This window comes from Alosa pseudoharengus, unplaced genomic scaffold, assembly GCF_046254945.1.
Source record: "Alosa pseudoharengus isolate Yale_2024_CS ecotype anadromous, Long Island Sound unplaced genomic scaffold, YU_APseudo_1.1 YU_APseudo_1.1_scf_20, whole genome shotgun sequence".
NCBI classification, from domain to species: Eukaryota; Metazoa; Chordata; class Actinopteri; order Clupeiformes; family Clupeidae; genus Alosa; species Alosa pseudoharengus.
Window position 1 is genome coordinate 7,068,138 of NW_027468664.1, and position 10,000 is coordinate 7,078,137.

Genomic DNA, 10,000 nt, shown 5'->3' on the forward strand with positions numbered 1-10,000 from the left:
ATGTGTGTTTTCACAGCTTTCATGCCTCAATAGGAATAGCTACCCCATTGTGTTTACATGACACCGCTGCCATTTGGTGGCTGGGATGTGCAGGGCCCTGGACCCTTTGGGCTGTGTGTTGGCTTTATGTTTGTTTTATGTTGATGATGGCTTACACTTAGTGTCCCTGAGCACGCCCCAATCCAGCCTGAGATGTGTGCATGTACTGGGGGGATTAAGACAATCCAGCCACGATGGGGATCAACGCTGTCTCTGTTCCAGGCGTCTCCTTGGAGACGAGTGGGTCGTAAGCGGGTGGAGTGGCCGAGCTCAAAGTGGGTCACCCACTCATACACATACACACACACACACATTCTCACTCTCACCCACACTATACACACACACACTCTTTCTCTCACCACGTACATACACACACACACACACACACATACACACACACACACTGTCTCTCTCACACACATGCACTCTCTCTCTCTCTCTCTCTCTCTCTCTCTCTCTCTCTCACACCACTCACACACACACATTTGCATGAGCACTCACACACTCCCACTGGCCACTGTCCGTGCTCATGCCTGTTGAAACACGTAAACACACATGCACAACTCTCTCTTCTTCTCTCTTTCTCTCTCTTTCACACACCTCATCGTTATACACACACACACACACACACACACACACACACACACACACACATGCACACATTTCTGCAGTGATGTATAATTCTCAATCCTGGCCAGTGCAGTGTAACAACTCCCCCATGACCTCCCCCTAGCAGATTGAGGGAGTGGTGCCTCTGGATGGGGGAGGGTGCAGTGGTGTTGTGGATGGGTGGATTGATCAATAGGGTGTGGCAGCAGAAGTGGAGGGGGCAGGTGTCAGTGGAGCTGGAGGCCTTTCCTGCACAAGTTTCCCTTTTACAGAGGAGACTAGAGTCCATTAAAGGCAGCAGGATTAGACAGAGGTGCCAGCAGGAGGCAATTAATTCTCCCTTTGTGTCTGTGTGTGTGTGTGTGTGTCTTTGTGTGTGTGCGTGCATGTGTTTGTATGTGCGCACATGCCTACGTGTGTGTGTGTGTGTGTGTGTGTGTGTGTGTGTGTGTGTGTGTGTGTGTGTGTGTGTGTGTGTGTGTGTGTGTTTATGATCTTATTACTTCAACAGTAATGCACTGAGCTGATCATGAAGTAGTGGTAAAGCAACATTGACACTAATGTATAGTGAGAGGTGAAAACGTCCATGGTGAGGGGGGAATAGGGCAGCAGTTCAGAGGGTCATGGCCACCGACCCGACCTCCTCAGGTCTGTCTCTATAGCAATGACCTTTCCTTCCATTCATGATCATCACTATCTCTGCCAACCATCATGGTGCTACAACATCTAGTTGTATCATCGAATTATGTATTTGTATGTGACTGGCTTGGCTACTGGTTGATGTTCTAAACACATTTAGAACTGCTCATAGTTGTTTGGGTTGTTATTGTTGTGTGTGTGTGTGTGTGTGTGTGTGTGTGTGTGTGTGTGTGTGTGTGTGTGTGTGTGTGTGTGTGTGTGTGTGTGTCTGAGTTGATTGGTTAGGTGAATGTTGAGTGTTTGTAGCTGATATAGAGGTCATCTGAGGGTAGGATTTTCTGGTGTTTGTGTTTGTGTGTGTGTGTGTGTGTGAGTGTGTGAGTGTGTGAGTGTGTGAGTGTGTGTGTGTGTGTGTGCTCGCTTCACTGTCAAACAGTTAGGATTTGATGTATGTCTATTTTAATGAATATGTGTGCCTGTTTGTGGTGTGGCTATATATTGAAACGTGTGATGTTTATACCACAACTATTTATTCGCTGTGAGACAGAATGTTCAGGACAGAAACGCTGCTGCTGACTGAAGTCTGTATTCATCAAAACAAGCCTTTTTGGGACACGTTATACCATTGCACTTTTGAAGAATCTTGCTCTCTCCCTGTTTCTCTCTTCTGTCTCTCTCTTCTCTCCTTCTCCCTCTCCTTCTGCCTTCTCTCTCTCTCTCTCCCTCCGCCATAGTATATGTGATGGCGGCCTTCTGTGCTTCATCATGAGTTGTATCCCCTTTCGTCTGCCATAGAAGGCTCGGGCCTCTTGTTCGTGTTTACTGAGAGGCTTCAAAGGCCCTCGCTGGCTACCTCTCCGCTCTTTTTCCACATTAGCTCTCCGTCTGAGGGCATAAAACCAAGCCGTAATGACCTCGTTACCATCGGCTGCCGTGTCCACCACGGCAACGCAGCGAACCCTGGCATGGTTAGAGAGAGCGGAGAACAGGGATGGGTGGGAGCGAGAGAGTGTGTGTGTGTGTGTGTGTGTGTGTGTGTGTGTGGGGGGGGGGGTATTTCTGTGCTCGAAATGTAGGGCTCATCAGTTAGTGTCGGAGAACAGAGCTGAAGAAGGTATGCTTGTTTTGTTTGAAAGAGAAACTGGAGGAATGAGAGGGGAATGGAGATTGAATAAGGGAATGTTTTGAAAGGTCAGGCATTTAATGAGTCCAGGTTCAGGTGTGTTGAGTTGACTTTTGTCTTAAGGTTATATTTTAAGTTGATAAAACTTTTCTTCTTTATCTATCGTGTTGTATTTCTCTCACAACCATGTGCACATGCACGCGCACACACACACAGATAAACACGAGAGAGAGAGAGAGAGAGAGAGAGAGAGAGAGAGAGAGAGAGAGAGAGACCTTATGTGTCGGTGCTGTTGTGTCTAAGCTCTCCTATCTGTAGTCCTTAACCAACTGTAGTCTGTCTAGACCCGAGACCCTACTATTGTGCCTGGCTGCGGATCAGGTCTAGTATGGGGGATATAGGCTTAGCCCAAAAGCCACTAGGGATTAGAGAGCCGTTATCGACCTCTCAAAACAGACCCCCTACCATACCTACTGCTGCTCCATGAACACACACATACACATTTTGTACACATATTCCATACACATTATGGAATGTGCTCGATTGACATGATTAGTGTTTGAGAAACAAGGAGACAGTATGTGGTACTGTATGTTTATGAGACAATTTACTGTACATCTCAATGTGGAAGTGTGTCTGCATGAAAGTGTGTGTGTTTGTGTGTATGTGCTTGTTTGTTTGTTTCATAGTCACGCAGATCATATGTGTGAGCTGTGTGTGTGTGTGTGTGTGTGTGTGTAAGCACGCTCATCGCTCACACACAGCTGAGTCCTGGGAGAGGGAGAGAGAGAGTGCCAGCGACTGTGTTCTCTCATCCATGAGACAAGCGCTTAATCTGTGACCCACAAATTCAGGGACGATTATGGGATGGCCGGGCACAAAAGCAGCCCTCAGAATCACCACAGCGATCTGTGTCTTAGGCACACTACTTGTCCAGCAAACCTCATTTACTCGCAGCATAGGCCGCGCCCCAACCCATGCCTCAAATGCAGGAATGCCATTGGTTAGATCATAGTTGATGTTATAAACTGTATTCAAAGGTCGCGGTACCTTGGCTTACATTCTTGAACATATCTGTAGAGTATCTATTTACAATATGCAAAGATATTTGTATGTGTTTATAGCATTTGAAGTGTCAAACCAAATCACGTTGTACAAACACTGACGCTTCGACTGCCAGTAATCTACTGATCTGTGTCAACTTCCTGCTAGTTTGGCCAACTACTGCAGCTGAATATGACCAAAGAAGACAACTTGTTTCAGGACAGAGAACCATAATATAATGTCACTGTACTGTGTATCTGATATAGTTAAGTATGTGTGGTCACACAATGCATGCAACTTGAGCACTGTGAGTGTGAGTGTGAGTGTGAGTGTGAGTGTGAGAGAAAGAGAGAGAGAGAGAGAGAGAGAGAGAGAGAGAGAGAGAGAGAGAGAGAGAGAGAGAGAGAGAGAGAGAGAGAGAGAGAGAGAGAGAGAGAGAGAGAGAGAGAGAGAGAGAGAGTGTGTATGTGTCTGTGTCTGTGTCTGTGAGAGGGAGAAAAAAAAACCTTTCTTTGATCTTGTGTGAAGGCACCTAGTGGATCCCCACTGCTCGGGAACAGACAGTAAAATTCACCCAGCATCCATTTTGTTCTCACTGGCTTGTCCAGGCTTTTCCTCAAGTGGAAGTTGTCTGACCAGCTCCTACCGATAATATAAATCAGAGAGAGAGAAAGAGAGAGTGAGAGAAAGAGACTATTTGTAGTGATTCTTTGGCACTTTATTACTTCAATTGTTTGTTCATAGCTAGACTCATTCACTTTATATATTACAATGCACTGACATCTGACCTGATACACTACTGATTGAAAGTAGATTGATGGATAGATTCTAACATGCAAATCACAGCTCTTCTGATTGATCTGCTGCAAAGCTTAATACATTCATTACGCTATTCAATATATCCTGGATGAAGAGTATCAAGAAATATATATATGTATGTATGTATGTATGTATGTATGTATGTATGTATGTATGTATGTATGTATGTATGTATGTATGTATGTATGTATGTATGTAGTGGAGCTTTATTGATGTATGAATGTATTAACACATAATTTTATATGTCCCATATATCTGCTGTATCATGGTTTCTACTCCTAACGGGTCATAAACATCCATCACCAAGTGCTGTGTGGCACCTCCGGGTTTGTGTGCAAACAGATTGTGTTTTAAGGTAAACCGTACATATGGTGAATTATGGGGGTTTGCAAAAGGTTTATCTTTCATCACCTTTCTGTGTCAGAGTATCTACATCACCTAGTATAACTTTTCTACTGGCTGTTTAGGGTGGAAACCCAGAGTTTTTAAACCCTGACACCATCAAAGTTTTCTTATATTATTGCATTCCCCACATTTAATTTCCAATACTCTGTCTGCCTAACTTTGCCCCATCCATTAAAGATGGCAGGAAATTATATTTTACCTCATTGGATACAACACTGGTAAGACAGTGGGCCTGGCTACCCTGATGTTGTGCATCCTGGTGTGAAAATCCCAGTGCTTTCCCAGTGTCAGTGGTTGAAGAGAGATTCCATGTCAGGTTCGGTCTGGAGGGCTGGTATTTAGTAAACACTATTCAGCTGGGCTTTGCCAAATAACCTGAACGTTTCTCTCCTTTCTCTCATCTCCACTTTTTCTCTCTCTCTTTCTCTCTCTCTCTCTCTCTCTCTGTGTGTATGCGTGCACGTGTGTGTGTGTGTGTGTGTGTAGCCCATATCCCAGGCATAGACCATCATAAACTAAATAATGATGGGGGCATAGCAATTACTAACATGTACCCCATACTCCCAATTTCTTGCAATGAATTGTGTTGCATGGCTTTATCCATAGCTCATTGTGTTACCATATTGGGTGACTTATCAACATACAGTATCAACACCCATACTATCCCTGACCCTGGCTATATGAAGTGTGTAGACCAGATAGAAAGAGATATCCTTCAGTGACCAGCGACCCAGTGACCCTCTCTGTAATGCAATTGCTACACTGGCCTTGCCTTGACGGAAGCTACAGGGGCCCAGTGGCTGTGTGTCTGAGGGTGTGACCTGCTAGTGATGTTCAACCCAGCCCAGGGCACCAGGGCTCTCCCGGAGTCTGGTGTGCTTCCCTGGTCGTCTGCTGGGCTGGGAGGATTGGTTGTGCTTTTAGCTCCTCTTCCTGGACAGCATGATCCTTTGTCTGGTCGGCCGGACAGCGTTTTGAGCAGCCCCAGCAGTGGGGGTCACGTGGACGAGATTTAATACCTTATTTAAGAGGATTCTGGACAGATGGCTTCTCTTTTGTTTTAGGATGCCCTTATTATCAGCCAACAGTGTCCAAGGGGAGCAATTGGGATGAGTGCTTGTGTTCTTCTATTTGATTTTTCATATGAGGTCTCCTTCATTCTCACATGTCAGAGCTGTTCAAGCGGTCATCAAATTCCATCTTCACATGGCAGCAATGTAGATAATCAAATCAATAATCAATGAAGTTCCAAACACAATATTCATCATGTACAGCTTGCTATCTGTTAGGCCGGTTTTCCTGTCTTTACCTTCCCTCCTGACTCCTTAATAACTGTATCTAAACTTTCATCATCTTTGCTGCAACCCTCACACTATGTCTCCTATCTCCTCTGATTGCATTCACTGTGTGTGTGTGTGTGTGTGAGAGAGAGAGAGAGAGACACAGAGAGAGAGAGAGAGAGAGAGAGAGAGAGAGAGAGAGAGAGAGAGAGAGAGAGAGAGAGAGTTTGCGCGCGCACGCTGGCCGTTTGCGTCTGTTGGTGGGCGAGATGCTAAATACGGGTAAAGGAATGAATCTGCCACACGCGCTCCCCCGCTGAACCGACTCGTGCAGATTTTGTCTTTGTGAACGTGAACGCGGTGCCATACCCCTCTGGTTGTGCGAAAGACGGACCCACTCTGCGCTCGAGCCGCTGTCGCCTGAGAGCCACTAATCTAAGCAAAATCCTATCTGACAAGACCTTTACATCTTCACGGAAGATTGTGATTTACACAACAGTCGCAAGAGAGGGAGAAAGATTCGCAGTTTAGGAGTAAAGTATCCTTTAGAAGACATACGTGATGGATGGAATGAAGCCAGCCATGGAGAACAACGCTGAGGAGAACCAAGACGAGAACCAGGAAAGCAAAGGTACGGCGTGAAATCGTAACCTAATTAAAATGGTTTGGAATTATGCACTGTTTACAATACGGGTTTTGCCACGGTGCTTGAGATAGCTGCTTTCTCCACAACACAAAGGCAGTGTTTTTCTGCTTTGATGCGTTTGGGAATATTGGAATAACACCAGCAGCATTAATTGCAGTGGTTATTGAAAGGCAATAGTATAAACAACAATGCAACACTGTAACCTGTATTAACGTTGAAACTCGCTGGACATTTGGGGATGTCGGTGTCCGTCTTTTTCCCCCAGTGAATGCCAATACCCTTGATATGACAACACCTCCGAACCCATGCGTTTGCAAGCGAAGCAATGTGGAGACCAGTTGATGGAACGTGGTCCGTTAGAACCTCTGTTATTGATATTTTGCTGAACGGGTCGACTCGGCACGGTTCCAGTGATCAGGTGTATGAAGAAGCACAGGTCTTAATGATGATTATGGCTTCTGCTGTCCAGTGCACCGTCGTCGTAAGTGGCTTTGTTGTTCGATGCAAGGTGTCGCATAAAAAAAGAAAAGAAAAAAAAACGATGTTTACATTTTTAAGCGCTCCGCACCGCATGAGTAGGCTAGGCTGTGGTCGATCTCGGCTGTTTTGACGGCTCGTAAGGGATAAGAAATATGCGTGCGAATCGACACTTAAAGCTTTGGCTTGAGTATCAATACTAGATATTGATTGTAATCTGTATTTAATCACAGCGGCACACTTAGGTATTTTTGTTCGTTCTCTCCTAAGACACCAGTGTATAATGAACATAGTGCGCCTATAGTGTGGTTTTTATTTATTTATAGGAGGATAATGAAGCAAAGGACTGGGATCTTTTTTTAGTACGTTGTGCCACTTAGTAGGTCATCCGTTAAAATTTCAAAAGGTGGGCATAAAATAGGCCTTCTGATTGGTGAGATGGAAATAGAAAACCACCGCTATTGTTTACTCTGAATTATTTATCGATTGTGTATCCTCTAGTGCATATTTGACAAGGGAATCATGGTCACATTTGAGATTGGATGCAGCCTTCATCTCGAAAGGGTGGAGTCCCCCCTTTTTTCCCACGCCATTCCCACCTTCAACCAGATGCTGATATCTCAACCACTTGCTAGTTAAATCTGATCCAAATATTACTCACACAATCACACCCACATCTGGACCCAAACACATCAACGTATTTCCCTTTTCAAATGATTTATTCTGATTGATTAGCCTGTGTGTGTGTGTGTGTGTGTGTGTGTGTGTGTGTGTGCGTGCATGTGTGTGTGTTGTGCAACAAGGTTACGTGTGATATGTGTACATTTGACTGAGGAGGGTCTTCCTAAGCCCAGTATGATTAAATCCTTGACACACCCAAGACAAATAAGTGACCCAGCTGTTGGATGAATATTGCATAGCCACACAGGGAGATTAAATTAATACTTTAATAAGGTAACGGATGGCCCCCTTGTGTGGCACACATATCATTAATAACGGATGTGTACTGCGTTGCTGCTGGTGTGGGACTCTGGGTCATGGGTAAGTTGATGTCCTGCATGGTGCTCTGTCCCCACATCTCCGTCCCCTCCTGTCCCCTCCTCTCCTCTCATCGCCCTTCTGGTACCCCTCGGCGCCACAGATGGGAGGGAACAGCACTCTGGGGTAGAGGGCAAGGAATCAGCACCGCGTCCTCACCAGTGACCCACATCAGTGCGCTTTCATTGGCTTGGTCATCCACTTAATCATCGTGGCGTAATCTCACCTACTTTCTAATATTAACCCCATCCTCTGGTTTGATATGTATCCCCATATGTTTGAGGCGATCGCTGATCGACAACATCACTGATTACCTGGTTGCATCTTTGGTGCTCTGTCATATGGAATGACCTCCCTGGTCACTCCAGTCCCATTCACTTGGTTTGATTCTACCTTTCTCTTATGGAAAATATGTCGAAAATCTGATGTGTTGGATTGGGATGCATTGGTCAAGGAGGGGCTACTGGAATGAGGTAATTTGCCATGTATTGAACATCCAGCCTGCAATTATGAATCCGCAGATGAATAAAGTTATGCATCAGTTCAGAGGAGTTGACCCATCACCTCTAGCTCCAAGTCCCTTGGGCAATCATAAGAGCAGGTTACTGATCCAGGCCAGAGAATAAATAACATGACTAACATGCTACATGAAAGGATATAATCCCAGATGTGGGATTGAAATTGTTTTTCTGATTACTGAGATAATCCCAGACCTGCTTACTCTCGATTGGATAGTTAGTGTGAGCTGCCCATGAGAAGACGAGGAGAGGTGTCCTATAAAAGAGGAGGATCATGGGTATTCCCCCGTGTGAAACAAGTGACGGTTCGATACTGGGCTGGCAAGCAGTGGAAGGGAGAGACTTGGAAACCTTATCTCATGAAGCGCCGGTGGTGGTGGATGAGATGGAGGACAGCGTCTCTCTATATATCTCTTTTTCTCTCCTCACACATCTTCTCTTTCTTTTTTGCCAAATTCCCGCTTTCAGCTCTACTCTAACTCTCAGACTTTCTGCATATCTTTATTCATCTCATTCTTGAACATTCTCCAATTTCTCTCTCGCTCTCTCTCTTTCTCTCCCTCTCTCTCTCATGCTCTCTGCCTGTCTTTGTCTTTCCCTTCATCTTTCCCTCTCCTACTCTCTCTGGCATGGTCACATGCATCCACCCTCCTCCTCCGTCTCCCTCTCTGCGGGTGGGGGAGGGGGATGAGAGGAGGAGGAGGAGGAAGAGGAGGGAGGAACTCATCTTACATAACTCCGCTTCTCTCTCTCCCTCTTCTCCTCTTCTCTCTCCCCTCTCCCTCTCTCGCTCGCCGCCTTACTGCCTGGGTATGGAGCTCCTGTCTGGTTTACGGATTACATCAGCGGCATAGGTGGGGTGTGGTGGGGTGATGGTGGTGGAGATATAGGTGGCTGTGCTTTCCTCCACATGCACAACAAAGCAAAATCATAAATCATCATGCTTTTCTATTATTTTTCATTGACAGTATCTTGTTGGCCGCAGCGGTTGTTGGTATTGTCGAGTAAAAAGTTCAGTGATGCATAAGTGTGGTCATCTCCATGGCAACTCCATGGCGATCATGGTGCATGGACATTACTGGCCCGACACCTTTCTGTGGCTCTGTCAAAACCATGTTCTCAGGTCTCATTTACAAACCTTTCCTCTTGCTTGGCATATTTACACCACCATAAGGGTGTGTTGTGGGGATGCACTGGGTCTAACTGTCATTTCCTTTAGTCAGAGCTCTTCATTTGAGGGATGGGCATTTTTTTGGCACGGCACCGGAAAAGCCCAGCTGAGTGTTGTGCCATTTTGAGTCCCTCCTGCTGAAGCCTGCTGAGTGGTGGACATGGTGCTGTATGCTAGCGTGCACACAGCCTG

The 10,000-nt window shown here is 45.7% G+C and overlaps 1 protein-coding gene across 2 annotated transcripts in view; it reads left to right on the forward strand.

Annotated features, from left to right (window-relative positions):
- gpm6ba (glycoprotein M6Ba) overlaps positions 1–10,000 on the forward strand; it is a 34,931-nt gene that overhangs the window by 5,425 nt on the left and 19,506 nt on the right. The window contains exon 1 of one of the 2 annotated variants that reach the window (XM_076296385.1): positions 6,269–6,589. The exons of the other annotated variant lie outside the window; for it this stretch is intronic. Within the exon in view, the coding sequence (XP_076152500.1) occupies positions 6,520–6,589 (70 nt within the window). The 5' untranslated portion in view covers positions 6,269–6,519. Of the gene's footprint in view, positions 1–6,268; positions 6,590–10,000 lie in introns of those variants that run through there. 2 annotated transcript variants of the gene reach the window in all.